At 41.3% G+C, this 24,059-nt stretch overlaps 2 protein-coding genes across 15 annotated transcripts in view; both read left to right on the top strand.

The window, feature by feature from the left end:
- Positions 1-9,525: 9,525 nt before the first annotated feature.
- setmar (SET domain and mariner transposase fusion gene) lies at positions 9,526-14,666 on the top strand. Its single transcript, XM_047581915.1, has 2 exons — positions 9,526-9,655; positions 11,360-14,666. The coding sequence occupies exons 1-2, from the start codon at positions 9,563-9,565 to the stop codon at positions 12,146-12,148; spliced, it is 882 nt and encodes a 293-aa protein (XP_047437871.1). The 5' UTR covers positions 9,526-9,562; the 3' UTR covers positions 12,149-14,666.
- Positions 14,667-20,910: 6,244 nt separating this feature from the next.
- The window catches only part of LOC125006285 (inositol 1,4,5-trisphosphate receptor type 1-like), an 87,872-nt gene continuing 84,723 nt past the window's right edge, over positions 20,911-24,059 (top strand). For 10 of the 14 annotated variants that reach the window (XM_047582220.1, XM_047582212.1, XM_047582207.1 and 7 more), the window contains exons 1-2: positions 20,912-21,121; positions 22,323-22,436. In XM_047582220.1, the coding sequence (XP_047438176.1) occupies positions 22,345-22,436 (92 nt within the window). In that variant the 5' untranslated portion in view covers positions 20,912-21,121; positions 22,323-22,344. Of the gene's footprint in view, positions 21,122-22,322; positions 22,437-24,059 lie in introns of all 14 variants that reach the window. The other 4 variants (XM_047582214.1, XM_047582209.1, XM_047582218.1 and 1 more) reach the window with 2 other exon arrangements.

Below are 24,059 nucleotides of genomic sequence, written 5' to 3'. Positions count from 1 at the left end.
GTGAACCAAGCAGCAGCTTCCCAGACTGAACAAACAGCAAACAGCTGAGGCTGCTCTAGTATAATGGTGTAGAGGGTGGTCAGTTTGTTCTGCAGCCAGTCACAGAGCCAGACAGCAAGAAGGATCTCAGCTTCCTCAGGTAAAAAGTCTGTGGAACCCCTTCTTGCACACATCTGTGGTTCTTCTTCTTCTTCACCACCGCGTTGCCCGTTTACACCAGGAACACACATATCTATAAACGTCCCTATTCATGACAAGTGTCTGGGGGTGGATTCATGTGTAGCTCGTCTTTATATCGAGCCTTAAGGTTGTCTAATTTCTGGGGTGACAGGTGCATCACAGGTTGTTAGCTGTTTGCCTGAGAGTCACACGCCTGCATCAGTTTCACTTACAAGGAAAAAGATCATATGAGAGAACTACGGTCCATTCATCTACACTAGCAGTCGAAAGTTTTAGAACACTCCTATATTTCTTTCTTTTTTCATTGAAATGTAGTTTATCCTATTGCTATTGAAATGAAAGCATAGACCAAATAAACAAGAGAAGTTAAAAAAAAAATCACAGAATCAATATATAACCCAAAATATATTTCTAATTTTGGACTCATCAAAGTAGCCATCTTTGGAGTTCTTCCCAGTTTTGTTGCAGAAGTTCCCAGAAATATGTGTCACTGTGTAGGATGCTTTTCTTTCACTCTTCCATGGGGTTAAAGTCTAGAGACCGGGCCATGGTTCATTCCATCCAGTTTTTATCCTGAGGTAGTTCTGGTAGAGCTTGGACTAAAGTTTTGGGTCATTATCTTGCTGTAGGATGAAGCTCTGACCAACTATACTAGAGGATACTGCTCTAAAACCTTATATTTAAATATAGCACAGTTAAAACAGTGAATATTAACCAGAGTCAACATATCACAAATGATTTGTTACTTTCCACTCCATACGTCGCATGCAGCACCTCCACCATCTCCTGTTAGTGTCTCCATCACAATGCAAATGAACTATTGCAGGAATGGTGACCGAACAGTGGCAGTGAGAAGGAAAATAAACAGATGTACTCTCTGCACGATAGGGCAATGAGGCAATGAGCTGCATCCATGTCAACAAAAACAAAATGAGCCTTCTCAGTGAATGGTGGTCGGGCATCAGAGCGGAGGTAAAAATCATCATGTGACAATGAACAGAATTCAATCAACCAGCGAGGGAGAGAGGTGGGTTCTGCTTCTGTGCCGTCTGAATAATGGCACAAAACAAACAAAAAAAAAAAATCAGCGATAGTGTGGAAACATAATGCATTTCAGTAACGTTAATCATCTGTTAAATGCATAATGAGTTGTAGAACGGATTGTTCTGCTGTTTTCTCTCAGGGCCCAATTAAAGAGCTTTGCTTTTTGCCTGCAGCGCGCTGTGAGCGTGAATGTATGTTAAGTCTCAGCGCTGACACGGAGCCTTGAAGCTCATTTCCATCTCCTAAGACAGAGCTTACACTGGTACGGGCTGCGTCTTTGCTCCAAGTCTGCATTCATGGGAACAATAGTCTAAATTCAGAACTGGAGCAAGTGCACTGAATAAACAAGTGGGAAATAATGATGAACGCACACCGTCCTGTTGTAATGGGGAAACAGTTTGAACACTTTCATGGAGGTCAAACTATGACGGGTCAGTACAATCAGAGATGACCTCACCTCACTTCATGATTGATTGCCTGCTCATCAGAACGATGTAAAGTGTGCTCTCGTATTGATTGCTGTGTACTCGTGAAGAAAGTGGCGACCCACATGATTTGTGTGGCATGTATCTCTACGTTAATGTTACCATTAAACAGCAGCCGGTAGATCTCTGCCTTTTCAGCGTCCTTTGACTGACTTGAATGACTTCAGAGGGCAGCTTGGGAAACAGAAAACTGTTTCACCTCTGTGTAGCTTCCCACTCAATTCAAGCCACAAATTGTAAACTTGGCAGCTTATGAAACATCTGGTCTGACAGAGCTGAACGAGAGGCTTAATTGTACCCGTGGGTTTAGAGTCATGAATGGGTTAATCAATCTGACGCTACATAGCTGCAAGATAAAGTGCTAGCAGCTAGGAGCTAGGAGCTATCAATAGGATAGATGGTTGGTACATCAGTCTGAAACATCTCAGCAACTACTGAATAGATCGTTTTACAACCCAGTGACCTCATTAGAGACGCCAGTAATTCATAGGTGCAGATGTTCTTTGTTAGATGACATACCATCACTACTTTAGCCTCCTCAGACCTGGTGTCCTCATACGGGGACGTTATGTTTTAGGTTTGTGGCAGCTCATTCTGCTTCTTCCTCATAAGGAGACACTTTTATCTGTACTGGTAGTGCAGGGTCAATACACTTGTTTATTTATTATTATTAACTTTTCTAGTTTGATATGAGATGAAAATTTAACACATTCACAAATACCAATTCTGCTTTTGCATTAAAATAAACAGTTTTATATTTTGGTTACACACTGGTGACTTAAATTGTAATATACAGTGAAATAATCCCTGTGTTCACTTCCAGTTCAAAGATAATGCTTATTTTTTTTCTACTTCTTAGGTCCTACTAATCCCAAATACCTAAAGATCATAATCTTATTTTAAAGAAATTAAGATGAAATTTTTACTGTATTAGCAAGAATGTCAGGACGTACCAAGTCACCAAGACGTTCTGATGCATCCAGTACTTTGACTACAGCTGAATATCTGCAAAGCTTCAGAGATCGCAGAATCAAGAATCAAGAGTCTTTTATTATAATTATGAGAACATAATGATAAGATTTATGACTTAAAAGGCACACAGGCATTTAAATAAAACACTTAAGAGAAGTATGAACACCCTGGAAAAAATAAATAAGTACAGACAAAATGTAAATAATGTAATTATGTACATAAAGTGCAGCTTAGTGCAAGTTCCAGTCTATAAAATGTTGTGAGTGTGATAAAAGGCTGTTAGTGAAGCAGCCTATGAGAGAGAAAATGGGACCAACAATCGGAGAATGTTTTCTGGACAACATAAACAGAAGATTCGCTACCGCCACCTACTGGTGTGGAGTATTTCTTCTCACAGCAGTGTGTACATGCTAGTCAGGCGTTTTTTTTTTTCGTAGTCTTTGAAGCGTGCAGCTGCTTCACGTCTGGGCATTAAGTAGAGCCTGTTGGTCTGGACTCTCTCCGTTGGGGACTGATTAGGCTCTGGCAAATCAAATTATTTCTTCATGCATCTCTAACACTTGACAGGGCACAGCAACAGTAACTATGGAAGGTGAGGAGAGCCGAAGTCAGAATCAGCCACTTTTAAAACGTAGTCCAACTCAACGTTTCTCTCAAATCAGACAACACAAAGCTGATATTAGGTTGATATTATGCTAATTAAGCCTTTAAATGGATGAGATCCCCTCATCAGTAGTCAGCATCATAGTCATCTGAGCGCCATGGACTAGAAAAATATGGCTCTGATTGGTTGGAGGACCATGTGCCTCCAGTGGTATTTTTTCTCTAGTTGAAGTCATGCAATCCAAACGGTGTGTTACCGTTTGATGAGGAGTGAGTCTGCTACATCCTCAGGCATGTCTGTTTGATGGCTGTAGTCACAGAGGAGCGTGCAGCCGTTCAGTTCAAGTTCAAACGTAAATTAAGGCTCTGGCCTCAATAGCAAACTGTTTCTGAAAGGATCACATCAAACCAGTTTGTACTTTATTCAGGTAACAAAGGCCCATTGCCTTCTATTGTTCAAATGCTTCTTTCGTTTGTTCGCTACGATGGTGACATTACATTAAAAAGTGTTTACTCCAGTGTGTTGCGCTCATTCTCCGGTCTGATTGGTGCAAGCCGACGCGTCGCAGGCAGCCCATTTCATGCTTGTGTGCTCACCGGAGACAGAACGCAGAGATGATGCCTCGGAAGAAATATGCAGCCTGTTTGGTTGTATCATTATTACTGATGAAGGGTGGAACATTAGCACTGAACAGTGAGCGCAAACACTGTGTCATGTTGCTGACAGTTAGACTTTACAAGGCAGAGGCTGAGAAAACAAGACTATTTATAAAAGAAATGACGAGAAGAGACCTGTGGCTTTGTACCTGTGTGATGCTAATGATTCAGAAGTCGGGACGGCATGTTGTTTCTGCTGCAACAATGGAAGTGAGCCGTCAGATTTAAGTGAGAGTACTGTTTAGCATATTGATTGCAGGTAGCAGGCTGCGTTTAACGTGGTGCAGCGAGCACGTCTTTTAAACACGGCTAAATGCAAACAGACTGATGAGAGACTCTTTTCTCTCCACACATGGAGGAGATCCTGCTGAGGAAGTGTCCACTGGTTATTACACCCACAGTTAAAACACAGACACTGACCTGTAGCCGGCTAAGTGGAAACAGACAAAGGGTATCGACTGGATTGGAAGGAAGGGTCTTCTTGAGAAATTTAACATCTTTACAGGGAACATGTGCAGCTGGCTTCAGCTGTGCATTGATTGCTGGAGGTTGTGCACTGGCTGATATTATTCCATTATGTTTCTGACTGCATGTTGTGAAATTAAATTGCATCATGACATGTGATGTAACAGCCCCTGCTGCAATGCAGACCTGAGTGTCATGTGTGTGTCATTTTATCGTGGTCAAAAGTAATAATTACAAGTTGTAATCATGTCTTAGAATTCTGCCGTGTACTAGTCAAACATCTCAATCTGATGTTGCAAATTGCCTTTATTAGGAAATGTGCAGCAACTGGCCAGGAATCAAACCTGGTGCTGCAGTTCCAAGTTACATGTGCCAAAACTGCTTTTACTATAACTTCCTGAGACCCGAGCTTTTGTTTTGTCTGTTTTTTTAATTTTTCCAAGGCATTTGAGATCAGCAAGAAATAAGACGTATAAAAAGTAAGTGTCATCGTTCAACAGGAAGTAGGAGATTTCGAAAAAAACCATGTCCTTATACGTGGACACGGGGATTTTTTTCTTCATTATTTATATTACAATTAAGTCACGCAATGTGTAACAACATATAAAACTGTTTATTCTAATACCTGAACATGACTGAACAGAGACTGAACAATGAAGCCCCAGCGTCCTCAAATGAGTACTTGCTAATTAGCGACATTGTAGCTCGTTGCTGTTGATAAAATTTGTTAAATTTGCACATTGTATCAAACTAGAAACATAAACAATAAATTTAAAGTTTCAACAATTAGAATTTAATGAGATTTTGTTCCTTGTCTGCATTTGGCCATTGTCCGTAGAATGAATCTGTTTTTACACCAACTAATGTATTTACCCTTTGCTACCACTACCTGGCAGACTAACACGTTTAAATTAAGCAGAATAAGCTGTGATAAAACCTAAAACTTATCCCCGTATGAGGACACAGGGTCTCAGGAGGTTAAAACCAGGCAAAAATGCTGAATTAATCATCTCCTATTTCCGAGAATGACATTTTTCCATGTGTGCCCATCTGGTGGATGCACAAATAGGTGATGACAGGTCATACAGTCTGGCGTAAATAGGGAATGTGAAAAGAGCATGATATAAACCTTGCAAATACTCTAAGTCTGTGGCATCATTTAGGGTGAGGATCTTCAAATTTCTTCATTCTTGTGTCAAACTTGGTGCGTTGCGGTAAATATGGCGCCAGGTCTCAGGAAGCAGGTGAACTGATTTGACTTCTGGATTAATTGGTTCACAAAGGCTTGTCATGTGAGGGCGTACTTTGACAGCCCGGTGGCAGGCAGCGGAGGAAGACACCCAGGATGACTGCTGCAGGATGAGGTCACCCCGCTGTGAACCGCGCGTTCTCCTCCTCAGATTCGGTATTAAAACTCTCTCTGCTTTCTCATCTGTGCATGTCAACTTCCCGTGTTTCATTGCCTTTGATGGCCTTTAAGGAACTCACTGTAGCAGTCAGGAAAACCCCACTGAGACCTCTGGGGCTGACTCATTATAAACATGCCTACTCAAGCCGGCACAGGCAGATGAGAAAACCCTTTGAAATGGTCTTTGTTCTCCACTGTGAGAACCGACAAGAGTGCATCCAGCAGGCCACAGCACGGCTCGCCTCACAAGCCGGGAGAAGCATCGCAGCCAATTTGAGGCCAAGTCAATCAGCGCAGTATCAGAGGGAGTGCTGGGCTGTTGTTGATAATCTCCCCGGAGAACGTGCTCTGTCATGGCTTTGGTTCATTAACTCTGCAACCAATTGTAGTCCGGCCTCAAAGTTCAGCTCCTTTTGTGTTGGTGTGCTTTGTGTGTTCTCATTAAAGTCAAAGGATCCTTAACAATGGCGCCCACTGAGGACTCCTTCAACCTGCCTCATCTGGAACAAGGGAAGCTGCTTCGCTCCATTGTCTGCCAACGCATGTACAACCACAACGTCAAGTCATATCATGTCCTCCGGTAGAGGAACCTTTTAAAGCTCACAGAACAAAAAAATATCACAGACTCTGCCTCAATTATTTAATCAGGAGAAGATGAAACATGAAGCAGATGTTGCACCATTTTATCAAAGTTTTAAAAATGCTGCAATCATTAACAAAGTTACTATAATTAAAGGAAGATGGTCTGTGAGGGTGCACGGGAGAAAAGGACTGGTTCTCGTTTTATATGCAAATATTTTATTTGAAATATGTCTTTTAAGTCTGTAAATGAGTTTATGGATATATTTTATAATCTCATACATTTTTATCTCCATCTCCGTGGCTCTTTTCACCACATTGATCTGAAGAAGCTCAGCAGCTGTTGGATACATTAACACAATGTCTTATGCAGATGTTCATGGTCCTCAAAGAATGAATCCCAGGTAAACTGGTGATTCCTTGACTTTCGCACCACGAGAGGTTCAAGTTTTGTTCTTATTGCGTAAAATATCTCAGAAGTAAATAAATATTGGTAGGATGTAGCCTGTCTCACCAGTCCAGTGTGCATATGAAAGCATAGCAACATTAACAATCATTTTTATGTCAACTATTAGCTTGCTAGCATGAGGATTTTGGCATTTAGTGACATCTAGTGGTGAAGTGTGAGATTGTAGCCAACTTCATTCTCCGGCCTCATCCCTCCAAGCTCATGTGAAAACCTACAGCGGCTAAGATTTCCTCTCCAGTCTTAGTGTTTGGTTTGTATGTTCTACTGTAGAAACACCTGCATGAATGAATCCTGTCTAGGAGACAGATTCCAGTTTCTCTTTGTCCCGTCATGAGAATGTGCTCCGTGAGTAAATATGAGACACTCATTCTGAGCTGGTAGAACAAACACATTTGTTTTCAAAGGTCATTAAACACAAATGAAACCATAAAATTGTGAATGCTTTAATTACATTTCTGCTAATAAATACCCCCAAGTCCTCCTTTAGCTTAATGTTTGCATCCAGCTGGTGGGGGTAACAAGTCGGCTCCACAAGCCTCTACTGAAGTGGGTAAAGAGGCTTATGTCCACTTGGCACATTTAGCATGGAATATGCTGCAGAATAACTGAAAACTAACCAAATTCATTTAAATCCAAACTGAGACAAATGCATTTGTTTTTATAGTCAGCTGGTAAATCTTTTTTTTATTTTTATTTGTCTGTGTTTTTTATTTGCTGCTGCCTCTATCTTGGTCAGGTTTCCCTTAGAATTTTATCACTGTTCATTACTTTTATTTATCTTTTATTCTTTATCTATACTGTTTTAATTTAGTACCTATATACTATAGTTACTTATGAGAAATAATCCGGGACCTGAGTGAATGATTTTGTTCTGTTTCATGCTTATGTGTGGTTGTTAATGAGAAATAAAAATCTTGTATCCTTGAAAAGAGGTTCTTATTCTCTTCCTGGTTAAATAAAAGTTATATCATTTGCTTTCATTTAAACACAACTTCCAACTGATCTACTAAACTGAAACTGAACGCTTAAATAAAACTGAACGTATCGAGACTGTTGCCAAAATAAAAAAGCCCTGTTGTCAGAGTGTACCTTGGTGTCCCACTAATCAGTCCATCAGTTCGCTGTCAGGTAGCGGCCCTCCACAGTTCACCTTGTGGCTGACTGTGTGATCTGAGGTCTAGATGCAGAGCTACTGACAGCTCTCATTTTGCCCAAGGACACAGATGAAGGCCGATTCTCAAAGGAAATCCTTGGTCACTTGTGTGCAGCGTGGAAGTGCCAGCTGACAGTGTGACCTCCCCCCACCTGCCTCTGATGGCCAGCGAACAATGAAGCATCAATTACACATAACGACAATGCAACACCAGGAAAGGTTATAGGCTACAGGGAAACTCTGGGTTCACGGGGACTAGTTCCATTCCAACAAAATCACTATTTACTCACCAGTGAGTACAAGACCTTGGCCTTGTGTGTATGGGCTGTTATGAACCCTATGGCCATAAATATGTGAGATACATTCTTTGAATTTTAGTGGCTCTATCCGTGAGGAGAGATCGACAGAGAACACTTCCAGTTACGGCACATTAAGCTCCCATCAATCGCTGTAAACACAGATTACAATCAGCTCAAATAATTTAATTGTATTAGTCATCCAGCAGCTTTAATTACTCTGGAGTCAAAAGAGGAAACCAGGAGTTCCCCTTGTGTGATTGTGCCATCTGCAGGCGGCGTGACGTCACTACTGGAGGAGCAAACTGCACATTTAAGAGGAGAAAACTAATTAATCAGTGAAGACGTCCATGTACCTCAGCCCAGCCTCGTCTCTATCTGTTATACACAGATCTAGTCTTTCCACCACCACAATGTGCAGTAGTTTCAGAGCAATAACTAACTGTGTACATATTTTTATTAATAATAGTGTGTATTTAGTGTTGATTTCTCCTTTTCTGCTGATACTTAAAATGTCAACCTTTGTTTTATTTATATAAAAGCTGAAAAACGTCCCACAAGAATTTCAATGTGTACTTGTTTTGTGCCTGTGTAAATAGCAATAAATTTGTATTCTATTCTATTCTGAGAAAGAGAGAAAGATTTTTGGTCAATTAATGGGACATAACGTTTACCTCTCTGCCCAATTTTACCCCTATAGTCGTTTAAATTAGACATTTATCTCCCATCCTGTGCTGTGTTTTTTCCTCTTAATGAACACACTTTGAAAGTTTTATTGTCACTGCACATCAGCACAACGAAATTATACACGTCAGATCTGAACAGTGCAAACTATATATAAAATAAACATATAATACAACCATTCACACCCACTCTCTATTATCCACAATCATACAGCCAAGAAGGCCATAAATAATACGTGCATATATTATGGATCTATGCTTCCTCCCACTCCATTTAGGACATGTAAAGGATGGAATATTCAGTTTATGTTTGCTTTATTTTTCCATTTATTTTGTTATTATTCTTTTTCATTTACTGTTATTTATGTTCATTGTTTCCATTCCTGTATGACTTTTAGAATAAACTATGACCTGTATGACTGAGGACCTACTGTACATGGATCCAAATGTGTAACGACCCAAACGCGCCGCTAGGGGGCGATAATCAGGGACGAAGCTACCGGAAGTGTCGGCGTGTAGTTCAGTGTTTGTTTACATCTCTGCTGTTGTATCGTGCTTCCTCTCAGACATGGACGTGTTTCACAGAGACGGTGCGGACTTAAGTTGTGGTTCTGAGGAGGTTCCTGTTCCAGTTGAAGGGAGGACACGTCCCACGTTTCAGGTTCAGGCTTCGCTTCAGCTCGTTTCTCTCTTTAAATGAAGACTCTTACAGACATGATCGACCGGTAAACGTGTTGTGTTGTCTCTGGACACTACATCCTGTGTTGGTGCTGTAAATTTGAGTAAATCTGAGTTCCTCCTGATCCAATGGAAGTGGATTGAATTAAATTCCGTTATTGTCATTGTACAGCGAAGATGCAGCTCCACTGACATAACTTATAAAAATAAAAATGAATGAAATAAATACTGTCAAAAGGATGAAGCAGCAGCTTTTCATTAAGAACACATTGTCTGTGTTCAAGTGCAGGTATAATGTCATTAAGAGCTCAGCTGTATGATTATACTTGGATAAAAAGGGCTGTAGTCTGGAGGTGATGACCTCCTAATCAGCTGACTGATTAATTAAATCATAACTCTTTTTCTTTTTTCCATAGATAGAGAAATAGATTTATTTGTCCTGTGGGACGTTCAGTGTCCAGTAGCATCATTCCACAGAGAGGAGGAATAACAGTCAAAAATAAAATAAAAGTGAGGTATAATGTATAAAAAGTATGTATATGTTCAAAATCTATAAATGCAATATACAAGCTATTAATATAAGATACAAAGGTATATAATGGTAAAGTAATGGATATCATGTAAGGTATAGTCAGATATATAAGATAGTAAACACACACACGTCTTTCCTCTTTAATATATTGTAAAATATTCATGTTGTCTTTCCTGTCATACTAATATTCTGTTAAACTGAACTTTCGACACCATTACTAATTTTGTTCTGATAAAAAACTGAAATAATATGTTGACTAACCAAAAAAACAGCGTGATGGTTTTAAAAGAACACATTATGTATTTCCAACTCAGATTCTCTTCTGGACGTCCGCTTTTAAACGTCACAGAGATAGCATAGCACATCATCAAATATATGGAAACATCCTTAAAGTTCTGTTTGTCAGTATTAAATATAATTACCTTATTTCTTTCTGTGTTCTTTTGCTTTTTCCTCTTAACTTGCATACCATCATTTATAGTATACAGTAGCTTTAATAATGTTGTAAATTCAGATTGTGTTAGTAAAATGTGTGAATGGAATGATAAATAGATGTGCTGATGTACTGGTCTCAAAGTTCAGTGTGTAAAATGTGAATAAAAACGTTAATTTTAATCCTATTCTTAACTGAAAAGTACAACTCACTAACACAATTGGGCTCATTATGAAATTAAAAAATAAAAATTGCGTTATTTCAACAGCAGATGGCAGCAAATCATTACGGCCCCATCATCGATCTGCAGCATTGAATCAAACAAAGAAGTTCTTCACTCTCCTTTCCCAAGAGAATCTTTCATGTTCATGTTTTGTTTTGTCAGAATCCTAAAAGACGTGTTGTATAAGTTATGATATTTCTGATTTTGGTGTAAAGGTGGTTTGTTTCTGTTCGTGTGGTTGTTATGGAGGTAAATGGGTTTCAAGTAGGCAGGTGCAAATCATTCACACTTGTGCTCTTTAAAAAAAAAAAAAAAAGGTCCCATAAATTTAAATACATTTGAATTGGTCCTGCAGCTATTTATTTTTGTTCATCAGTTGCGGGCTTCATGAAACTGTAGGTAAAAAGGTCGCACCCAAACCAGATATATTAAATCTACTGTATGTTAAAGAAAAAAAACCTCGGTTTAACTACTGGTTTTATTTTCTGTCTGTTTTCAGTACTCTCCAGATAACGTCCAGGGGCCGGGATGCACCGTAGACCCCAGTGAAGTCACCCTCCCCGGATGCTCCTGCCTCTCCCACTCCTGCTGCTCTGAGAGCTGCTCCTGTCTGCAGACTCACGGGCGGGCGTACGACAGCACGGGGGCACTGCTGGACCTCAGCAGGACCGACTCTGGGTACTGCTCCCCCGTGTTTGAGTGCAACACCCTTTGCCCCTGCAGTGACGCCTGCTCTAACCGAGTGGTGCAGAGGGGGCTCCGGCTCAGGCTGCAGGTCTACGGCACCAGGAACCGGGGCTGGGGAGTCCGGACTCTCCAGGAGATCCCACGTGGGACGTTTGTGTGCGAGTACGCAGGGGAGGTGATTGGTTTTGAGGAGGCCAGACGGAGACAACTTGCCCAGAGGTCTGAAGACAATAACTACATCATCGCAGTAAGAGAGCACTCGGGTACGGGCTCTGTCGTTGAGACCTTCGTGGACCCAGCACAGGTGGGAAACGTAGGCCGCTTTCTGAACCACTCCTGCCGCCCAAACCTCTTCATGGTGCCGGTACGCGTGCACTCCGTAATTCCCAGACTGGCTCTGTTTGCTGGACGTGACATCGATGCCCGAGAGGAGCTGACGTTCGACTACTCGGGAGGAGACAGTAAACAGAGCCCCGCAGAGCTGCGAAGTGACGCTACAGCTCGGGCCAGTAGGACAGACGGCCTCCGGAGGAAAGCGTGCCACTGCGGCGCTACCAACTGCACACAATTCCTTCCACTGGATTTAGCGATTCTCAGCTGAAGTCATCCAAAACACATCTGTTTGTTTTTATCCGAGTGTTAAGAGATGGATTCCCATTTAAACCGTCTTACTCAGCCACACATTAGGCCGAGATAGTGCAACACAACGATTGCACCATGAAAAACAATCTACTGCATGACTCATGTCTTCTGCTCATCATTATTTCCTTTGAGGGTCTCCTGATCTGCCACAGTCCTATTGCTGTTGTCTCCCACTCAGTGAAAGATGATGCACTGAAAACCACAAAAACTAGTTTTTATATTTCAGAGCGAACACACTTGTTGACAAGCTAGAACACTGAATACACAATCCATTTCATCTACAGGACGTGTCCCGCTGGACTTACAGTCGTAGCTATTATCTTGCCCTAGTATCCCCTACTATTTCTCACATCACACATGAACGTATAAATAAAACGAGAATCATTTGCAAGTTGTTCAATGCGTTTCTACGTATCAGCCATAGAGGCTGCAAAGTTTCTAAGCCTTCACACCAGGTTTGTGTCATTCTAACGTGGACAACACTCATATAAAGTCGTAGCTGTTCGCGTGTCTCTATCAGATTTCTTTGTTGTCGTCACGCAGCACGGCCTCCCCTCGTAGATATTCTCAGCTCCTCATCGCGCTCAAACCTCACGAGAGGTGGGACCAATTAAAAAGGGCCGGGGGGTAAAGCTTTTATAGAAACAGACTCCATTCCCCTGTCGGAGGAGGGGCCAAGGTGTCCCACTTTAACGTGACCATTCTGAAACCAGGACCTTCTCTTTTCCAATCTGCCCCGTTTCCAGTCTAGACCTGCTTTCGTCTTATTAATATCCACATCTGGGTTAATTAGGATGGAGACCGTGTTTCATCCAGAAATGGGACCAGTGCTCCAGCCACACTGGGGCTAAGAGAGGGAGGGGAGGGGGGGGAGCGATGGATGCCTTCTGCTGATCGGAGACTGCTATTTGATTGGTTTTTTGTGTCACCCAGTGGAGAGTGTTGCGTCGACCTATATTTTCTCCTCTGTGAGGGTTACCTGGTGTTATTTCTGGTTTTTGGCACCTGCTCTGATCCACATTCAGGGTTTAGGAATGAGGAACAGTTTGGCATGTTTGTAAAAATGTGCTTTTCAACTTTGTTAATTAGATGAGACGACCAATGCCAGGCTCTCGCATGTACACAGAAGACGAAGTTAACCCGAATAACCGGTTAGCATGGATGCACTTTGGAGCTCAGCAGCTTTAACCTGCTCCTATAGAATAATAACGTGAATTTATAAATGCTGGATGCTACAAATAGAAGTTATCATAGATTCAAAGACATGATACAGCATCAGAAATACTGTCTGAAATACTTGCTCCCCCTCCGTGATGGGCACAAACGTGTGTGCAGTGGTCTGATGTTTCACCTCTCACAGTTGATTCAGTCGAGCGGCTGTAATCCTGCAGATAATCAAATTCGTGACTCATGTCATTTTTGAGTCAGATGTCCCTGGGATCTCTATGGCAACCGACTGTGTGTACAGGAGGAGGTTTTGCGCAGCGGCGGTCGGATCCGAGGTGCACGAAGGCTGATCTGAAATCCTGGGTGTTGAAGAGCCGCGCTGCTGATGAATGGCTCCTCTCCAGCGCTGTCACCTAGCAACCAGCAGTTAATCACATGAGGTGAAGTTCCCCGTCGAACTCCATTCACAGCCCCGAACACGCACATACGCAGACAGACAGACGCACTCACTCACAGGAAAACAAACATGTCAAGGATGCGTGTTGCAATGCAGGAACCTTTTATGCAATTTGTAGATTGTCTTTGTGCGTGCAACACTTTCTCTGACTTGCATTTCAGTTACACACCCGGAGAGAAATCAATTTCCTTCATTGTTTGGTGAAACTTCATTTATGTCTGGTGACTTTGCGAGGTGGGGGCATGTTTAACCCTTTATAGGGCACTGAAATACTCAACCCTAGAGTGTTATTATTATAGGACATAAGAAAACCTGTTTACTTTTGTGAAAACTTACACAAAAATTACATTTTCATCGAGAAAATCAAGATGAATGAATTCCCCATATATGGTTCCTTGTCCTTAAGTGGTAAACAAATGTAAACATGTATTTGGGCCATCGTAACATAAGAGCTGGTTCTCAGGGTATCTACGCAACTATGGAAAGTATGGAATTTGATTTGATACATTTTTAGGTCTGGAAAAGTATGGAAAATGAGAACTATATATTTCTATATTTGATTTATTTATTTTTGTATTTGACTTACACTTTAACATGTAACTAAATTATTTGAATACTTATTTGATGTTTAAGAATAGCAGTGAGGCCAAGTCTTTTGTAACATCAGGTAGTTCAGTTATTTATTTGCAACTTACAGTAAAAAAAATGAAACAAAAAACCTGTATTTATCTCTGACTTCTTTGTTCTTTGAGCTACGTTACCTTGCTATAATCCTCTAGGAATTTGGTGACATAACCACATATATGTTCGGATTAATGACTTACATTTACATGACACACAACTATTTAGTGATTTCTTTTATTATTATTATGTTTTTATTTTACCGAGAAGTCTGGAAAAAGTATGGCATTTTGAAATTTCAAATGTGCCTGGATTCAGACACTTTAAGCCAAATTAAACCACTTCTAATAAATCAGTTGTGCTCAGAGTTCATGCAGAGGGGGACCTTGTAGACCACATTAGACCCTGATTAGACCTGACAATGTTTCCTTGATCTTCTCTGATTGGCTGAATGAAAACCACATGACAATAAACCTCACTGAGAGGAACAGGGGTCACAAGTTAAAATCTATCTGGAAGTAACCAGATATGATTCCTCGCCCTATAAAGGGTTAAAAATGTGGAATTATCCAAAAAAGTTGCAGCGTGTGGACGTGACCACAGACCTGACCCTAAATATATATTTCATGTTTGGTCAAAGCCTTTCTTCTCAAAGTGGTATGTGGTGGTGAACCCAGGCTAATGTTAGCATTGCTGTGTAATGGAGAAACCGTTTCTCACCGAGAAACATTTAAGAACAAAACAAAACCATGTTTGTGCTTCTCAGGTTTCCCTACACCAATGCCTTCATCAGTAGTTTGACATTTTATTTAATATTCTTCAATAAGTCACTTCCTTGTGGAATATTATCTCTCATGACAAAGATGCAATTCATTAGCTTAGCATAGCATATAGAGTAAACCAGAACACAGCTAGCTTTGTCCAGAGGGGACATGAGCCACACACCAGCCCCTTCACAGCACACCAGTTATTCAATATGTAAATCTAGATTTTAGAAGAGTTAATTAATTTAGTTCAAAAGCAAAGACCCAATCAGAATCAATCAGTTAATTAACATCCAGGCCTGTTATGCAACCAGTAGAGACTCTAAAGCGTTAACGCTTCTAACCAAATGCCAACAAGCAGTTTAAACTTTTAAACTGACAGCTGAAGCTACTAGGACATAATATGCATTAAATACATCTTTATATCAGGTGACAGGTGGATTTTATCACTCCTAAAAGCTGCTTCCTCCTGTTTCTAGAGTTTACACGAAGCTAAGCTAACTTGCTTCTCATTACAGCTACCGTTCAGCTTTGACAGTTTAAAACGATACGCCGAAACCGACCGTTGGTAGACTCAGTTCGACCACATTTAGATTCTTGTAAATAGGGTTTGCTCACAGCATGACTAATTTGAATAGACAACCGGTACGGTGCACCTTGAGGCTTATGGGAGCCGTGCATCACATTGATAAAACAATGAGACACTATTGCAGAGGGTGAGTGACCAGTGGAGAAATTGCTGCTGGCAGTCCATTTGTTCAGAAGTGGAGCACCTCTCTGATGAGGGAGCAGATGTCCTTGCCTTGAATCTTGGAGCCAAATTGGGGGTGGGGGTGGGGATGGGGATGGGGGGCATGGCAACTATCTGCTGGGCCTCAGCTGGCAAAGGCATTTCAAAGTCCAATTTGAAATTCTCTTGACTGTGCTTAGGTTGTGACTGATATGAGACAAAATACTGGTCCACGTCTCTTTGCATTTTAAGGTTTTGCGGGAGGTGACCTGATGACAGTTGATTTCCATGTAGTAATATCACAGAACCCATAAAGCATGACCCATGAGACCTGCATGCTTACATCATGAACTCGTTTCTTTGAACTACATGGTGTAGTACATGCTGATTTCTGTTATTGCTGTTATTGCAAATTATTCATCAAAGCAGAATTCCAAAGCTGCACCCTCGTGACGCTGTGTTGTTCTGATGTAATGGTTGTTCAATGGGGTGCGTTATACGACTTAGTTTCACTTCAGCGTTGAGGGAAGGTGTGGTTAACAGGTTTTTTTTTTTTCAGTCTGGCTCCTCCTTGCACAGATGTGAGGTTAAATTTGGCCCGGGACACCTGCATCAGGGCTCAGCAGGAAGCTCTGGAGCCAACGAAGCACCCGCCTCCACATCTGCTCTCAGCGCTGATCTCACACATCCGTATCTCAACTGCACCGATGCTATCGTTTAAAAAAGCGACAACTTAGCATCTTAGAGGGTTCAGTTCGGTCTTCACAATGTGGCTGATTGGAACTTCAGGATTATACGGACCATTTAATTAAAAGGAAGGAGAAATGGAAGCTTTTATTTAATAGAGAACCTGCATAATGCTGGGTTTCACCATAGCCATAGCACATCCTCATGATTTCCCACTGAATTAATCCCTGTCATTATTTCCCACTGCAATCATGATTTTGGAAAATGACCCAGTCGTACTTCACATGAGCTCATTGGCTCTAAATGCGGTAGGGACCTTATGTGCTTGGCTCTGGTGTTAATCATATGCAGGATTGTCCTGTCCTACCTTGTAGCATTAAGCACTGACTTTTGTGTATTACTTTTAATTAACACAGTGACATTTATGTAATTTTTGGATATTTTCCATAACCTAAAGGTGCAAAAAACAAAACAACAAAAACAGCAATATAACGACTCTTCACAAGAGCAGCATTCGCACAATGAGTTAGTCACCAGGCAGTTTATAACATGCATTGAAAGTGAGGCTAGGAGTCCTCCCATCCCACTGATCCTGATGGATTATCTGCCGTTAAAGCAGCTTACGGAGCATGTTCTGCAGGTTAAAGAGGTGACTTCAGAACCACTGCCTCCTTGGACATAGTTTTGCACCAGTGGGATTAACTGAAGCGGGAAAGTGTTTGAGGAGAATCAGTGTGCAAAACTCTACTCAAGTCTGTGTGTGTGTATATGTGTGTACAGTGTGTATATATATATATATATATACACATATATAAAAATACAAGTGGCAGACAATTGTCCCTTGCATATCTACGGTGTTTCCTATTGATTATGCTGTAACCACAGGGATGAGGTGAAGTGATCCTCTGCTGTGTGTGCAGTGTTTACATTTCTGCCAGGACGTGAAAGAAAACCAATGCTCAGTAATGTCATCGTTACCACGACATACTTCTCCACGGAGTTTGCATTGTATTTAGATTCAGCTTGAAATATGAAACTTATTTTACCTTCATTGGTACCAAGTTACAAGGCCTAATTAGAACATTAGAACATCTCTGCAGCTGGTCTAATCAGACTATTTCCACTGGGGATATGGAGGCCATTATACCAGCATAATTGTGTTTTATTTTTAGTGAGGTGGATCTCTTATGCCAGGTTGCCTTACGAGCGCCTGCTGTCTTGTAGGCTGTGGCTTTTTTTTTTTTTTTTAGGCTCAAGAAACTAAAAGACTGCAAGTTCATAACACAGTTTCATCTAATGCATGATGTCTCACTTCTTTTTCAGTGGTTGTCTGAGGTCAGCAAAAGAAGAAGCGGAAGAGTCTTAGGGCCACCATGCAAATTTTAATGGGAGGGGGCAGATACCCATGTGGCAATCAACATGTCTGAGTGTAGCTGTGTGTGTGTGTGTGATCTGAGTGAACTGAGGCACCGTGCAGAGGCCTGGAATCCACCGGGCTGTGGTGTCATTTACAGCGTGCATACGTCACAGGCTGAAAACGGCTGTGGAGATGGTGAGATGATAGATCGTTGTCTCATTTCACACTAATCCAGAAGATCTTCTGCTTGGCTAATGATGTCTCGTTTTCTCACACCAAGTAGCTCCGTCCTTGACTTGTGCACGTGACACGACTCGTTGTTTCCATCAGTCTTAATAGAACAAATATCCATTTAAAAATGTGTTTCTAATTCTACAATTAGCTTGAAAATTGCCAATAAGCCGTTAACCATGAGCCATTAGCCATTAGCCATTAGCGAGGTTATCTCGTGTCTTCAGTGCCTTGTTGTCCCAGACATTTCCACCACAGCACTTAGGAAGTTATAAGGTTACACATCCATCATTTTACACACTTAATATTTTAAACCTGATCTGATATGAAATCAAGATTTAACACTCTTTCCTAGAGCAGTAATGAAAACACAAGATACCCCTTTCCACTAATTCATGTCACAGGATTAGCTTTGCAGGGCCCTACACAGAAAACTCATGAAACTACCAGAATACCACCGACTGCTGTTCCAGCATTTTTGCCACCGAGGGAAGGCCTGAATCTGCACGTTCGAATACTGACTCCAGCACACGCACAATGCTGAATCTCACAGTCCCTGCACCCACACAGATGGTCGCTGCATTTTGTCATTCCACTGTCTGTGGCGCTTTCCAAGCGTGCAGATGTTGTATTTGTTGACTTGTTAGTCACTTGCGGTTTCAGTTGGAGCAAACAGCCTCAGTGTTTCTACGTCAGCGACGAGTCCGGCTACCAGTGGAGATGAATCACACCCCTTCTCACTCCCACCAAACTTGTGCTCTTGTTTGTGGCCCTTACAGCGCATGAGAAATCAGGTATCTGTCTCCACACACGTCCCGTATCTATCTAGATTATTCTGTTGTGCTTATGCATTGTGTATGTGTGTGGGATGAGTGGCTAGAATAAAATACTCACCAAAAATACCCAGACACTAAACGGGGAGTATGTCCAACCCACAAACCAAACTGTTTCTGATCTCTGAATTACTGCAGTTCACAAACAGCAGCCCTTTTTTTTTTGTCCGTTTTTATTTATTTATTTATAACCTTTTCTCTCCCTCCCTCTCTATGTGGTAGAATGGCAGCCAGTCGTCTGTACACTGTAGCCATGACAACTATGTACTCACTGATCTGTATTCAACGTTTTACCAGAGCCTGGAAACACTTTTAGAGGGAAGAAGTCTGTGTGATGTCATGACATTCAGACACGCAGGCAGTCCATCGTTCCTTTAAAGAAAACGGGAGCAGCGTAGTCTGTTTTTCCACGAGCGAATGATCGGAATGATCTTTGAATAATATTAGATAACCGTGACCGTATCAGGCAGTGCAGAAAATTACATCCACTACATCGTGCAGGCCATGGACATCATTAAACTGAACATGCTGATGCAATCTGAGCCTAAATAACATAGCAATCTTAAACCATTTCCATCTCAAAGACCTCGCTGTGGATGGTGAAAAGCAAATGTGGAAAGAGAAAAGAAGCACTTTCATGGTAATGGACACTTGTTTTCCCTGCCTCCGCTATCTCCAGATCCTGTAGCTGTGGACCAAATGAAGAGCTAATTGATGGGTTTGGTTAATGTCACTGGACCCGTTTTAGGGATTTAAGTGCTCCGTCTCTCCGTGTGCCTCTCTATCTCCCATTCATGCTGCAATTAGGAATAATTATGAACACTCAGGCGTTTAGAGACTTTTCAAATGCAGCCATTTATCGCATGAAAGCTCGTAGTCATCTGGAAGAACTACGAGGATCCCTGAGGAGGCTGCTGTCCCAGGCTTTTATGAGTTTGGTGTCTTACAACACTCTTGCATATATCCACTTGTCATACACTGACAAATATGTTCCAGTTCCAGTTATCAATGTCACATTGTGGTTTTAATGGATCATATGGAAATAAACCAGGTCACTCAAAGCTGAGAGCTGAGAAAAAAATTACATTACAAATTTAGAAACTTGGTTGTCCACAGGTCAGATCATCTCTATCTAGGTGAGCCTCTCTGTAAAATAAATAAACCCAGGAATCTGACATTTAGAGGCCAAATCCATGTTTCTGACAGGACACTGCCCACACGACTGATGTCATTATCCCATGTCCTTTCACTCTTTGACATGCACAGCATGACCGTCTCTTTCGGAGGCAGTATGTGTGCATCTGTTCTTGACATTACATACATGAAATAATATAGACATTGACAGAAAAAAAACACAACAGTCACATGCATTTGATCACTCAGAGAAGTGTTTACTACAGTAGTAAGATTTATTTATTTTATTTATTTTTTTAAACTAATTTATTTCACCTTCATTTTCCCAGGTGGGTCAATTGAGTTCTTCTTTGTACAATTCATGATAAAATAGGAAACATTTTAAAAGTGCAGTATGTAAAAAAACACTGAGGAGATTAGACGCAGGAACAGTCGTCACAGAGAAAATTTGTAAATTATGGGACAGTTTTAGTTTATGCTGAAAATGGATCCAATCAGTTATTCGGTTAGTTAAGTGTTTCCACTCCCTCATAAATAAAGATTTTTTTTGGTGCCTTTAATTGCATATTGCTAATTGATCATTAGTATGTCAGCTAGCTGGGAATTAAAATAAAATATGGAACTTGTTTCTCCTCCAGGGTCAAAAAAGTCCTCCACATACGATTTTGCCTTTAAGACACCCAAATAAACTTCATTACCCAGAGAGCTTTGCTGCGGTATAAATAGTAAGGGAAGGGGCGTTCCCGCGGTGACATGTGGAGGAGGTGAGAAGAGGATTGTTGCCGAGGACGCGTTCAGCTGTCAGAGACTACCTGGACTCTCACCGCCATGGACTTAACCGAGTATAGCGCTGTGGAAATTATCCTGTGCTGACCCACTTCTTCACGCCTTTCTCGTCCTCTCTGCTCCTCTCTGAGAAGGGAAGCCTTCTTCTTCCTCCACTGCTTCCAGGTAAAGTGCTTCTTCTTTCTCTTTGGCTCTTGTTATTTTTTTCCTTTGTTCATTTTGTCACTGACATGAAAGCATCCCTCTCAAGGAAGTAGCCCACGCGCTCAGTTGTTTCTGTTGTTGTGCTGCAGCTCGTGCGACTACGGAAAAAAAAAAAAAAAATGAAATGAAATAATTAAATAAAAAATAGAAAAGGAGGCGGGTTGAATTTTAATTCAGCTAGCATGTGTGTGCCAACTCAGAAAATAGTTTAATTGTCTCACAAGTTATTTTTAAAAATTCTTTTAATAGATGGATAGATGGATATCAGTTGGAAATTCAGTATCCAGCAGCATCATTACACAGAGACAGAGGACAAAAATAAAATAAAAGTGAAATGCAATGAATAAAAAGAATGTATATGTCCAAAACTCTATAAAAGCAATATGCACACTGTTATGTGTGTTACTATATAAATAACTACAAATACAAAGTTTATATTTGTGTGGTTTGTTAACTGAATTAGGATAAATGTACCACATAAATATATACAGTTTTTTTTTTTTTTTTTTTTTTCTTACTGTGGTTTGATGCTACATACAACACACAATTGCATTCTTGGTAAATGGAAAAAAAGGAGTGGTTTTAGGTTCTCTAACACAACCTGGAAACAGACTGGTGACCTAAATTTAAGATGTATTGGGTGCACCCAGCTAACAATAGCACAGCGCAGAGGGTAACTCTAATTTCTCAGATATTTCCTTCATTGTTTCGTTTCTAATAATCCCCATACAGGGTTTTACGTAAACGTGTCCAGCTTCAAATGCACTGTAGGGTTATAGACTCCCGTCTTTCCTGCTGGTTATGTCTTAAGTTTCCAAATGCTAATGACAGGATGAAGGGACTCGATAACAGAAGCGGTCGATTATCTTAGTAGCTCGGTTATTTATGCAAATAGTATTAACTTTAGGATATTGTTGCTGGTGCTCTTACTGCAGGATCGGCTGCAACGTCAGAGTCACAAACTGGCAGCTGCAGCAAATGCTAAGAAGCTAATTCATCTGAGTGATCAGAACCACAGTTTATTTTCTGCTTCATTACCTGGCAGACACGAGCATAAGATTTTAACTTTAAGAATCAATATGTTAATTAAAAAAGGTGACTTTTCATTCGACCGATGAATCAACTTGTCATTTAACAGACTTGTGTTGTCCATTCTTCTCAGGTGTAGCCAACCCAGAGACACCATGTCGGACAAAATGTCCAGTTTCCTCCACATTGGGGACATTTGTTCCCTTTATGCAGAGGGCTCCACCAGTGGATTTATCAGCACTTTAGGGTAAGCCTGCTTATTTTCATGTGGGTTTTAAAGACACTCGCTCCACTTCCCACTTTGAAACATTTATCAGGTCCCCGACGAGGCTGCTGGACAGACGGACCTTCAGACCAATATTGTTTCCATGTGGAGAGCATACACGGCAATAACTCTGTACAAGCTACAAAACAAACATGAGAAGGAAAAAAAAAACATGCAATGGTGCAATGATTTGTTTTTTCAGCCAAAGAGGTGGTTGTGCAGAGGGGGTTGTGTAATAGACGGGTTTTAAGGTCCCTGTTTGGATGGTGGAAATTACTGTCAAGTAAGATGAGCTGTGCATAAGCACGATCCATTTGCACTGAATAATAAGCTGATTTAGTAAAACAAAATACACTTTTAGAGTATTCCTAGAAAAATAAATGATATCCAGTTGTAACATGGAACGATGGTTTTGCTTGAGAGGGAAAAGGAAGCTTAAATCAAACCTCCTCCAAATATATCTGGACTTAACCTGATTGAAACTTTATTTTAAGAAGCCAGGTTAGTGATAGCTAGCGACTATTTAAGGTCAAGCAATAGTACAATGACAGCCCAGTTGTAGTTTGGACGTAACGTGTTTCCTAACAGTCCCTGGTAAATGTTGTAAGCAGAAAATCCTCTTTAACTTGCTATTAGCAGTGTATACATTATGTTGTCCACCGGCTCTAAAAATACCTTCAGTGGTCACCTGATCGGCGGGATGGATTGAATGCAGTCAAACGTCGAGTTTCCATTAAGCGGATGTTTTGGTTTTCTCTAAGAATAAGCAGCAGCATACGGAATCACTCTGGATTACAGTGTCTGCCAAGTGGTTTTATTTGAGAGGTGCTGGATCCTGTAGTAGCCAATTTACCTTCATTTCCTTGAGATTCTGTGCTTTGGACGGCCCGGCTCTCTTCCGGCTACATGCTCAGAACCATTTATTTAAATAGCTGACGTCTCCCCCTCCCCTCCCCCCTAATTGTAGGCAATCAGTAAAAAGTGCATCTCATTGTGTGAAAACTGAGCAAATCTTGACACACACCTGACACCCACAGAAATAACCGGGTGCTAAAAGCAGAAGAGCAGAGGGTGACATCTTTATCCAGAGTATCTGGCATGTTAGGTTCTGTGCTTCCTCTCTATTCCCCCCCCACCCCCCGGGGAGTTTGTTGCTCTTCTTCCAGAGTGGAAATGAACACAGCATCAGCAGCATTTCTCTGTCCTCCCTCTTCTGTTGCACGCTGCTATCTTCCCCTTCTCCCCATGTCACTGTTCTATTTGCCACTCACCACAGGCCTTGAGGAGCTACTCCTCCTTGCCAGCTTGTTCATACCATGCTCTCTTTCACAGTTTAGGCCTGTGCGTCACCCGCCATGGCAACAAATGTGTGCACAGCTTTGAAGACTGCCACCATGACAGGGCTCATTCGTCAAATTTCCCATGTTGTGCCGTAATGCCTGGTAATCACCCCCCTCCCTCCCCTTCCACTGCTGCCTTCTCTACGTTAGAGAAAGGAGCAGAGAGTGTGTTACTATAAATAGCATTATTGTGTTACGTGTTGATTTTGCAGCGAGCATACTGAATGTGACCCCTGAGATGCGGCTGTACCACCTGGACCGTGGA

This window comes from Mugil cephalus, chromosome 4 (genome assembly GCF_022458985.1).
Source record: "Mugil cephalus isolate CIBA_MC_2020 chromosome 4, CIBA_Mcephalus_1.1, whole genome shotgun sequence".
Lineage (NCBI taxonomy): Eukaryota > Metazoa > Chordata > Actinopteri > Mugiliformes > Mugilidae > Mugil > Mugil cephalus.
This window is presented reverse-complemented; position numbering and strand designations above follow the sequence as displayed.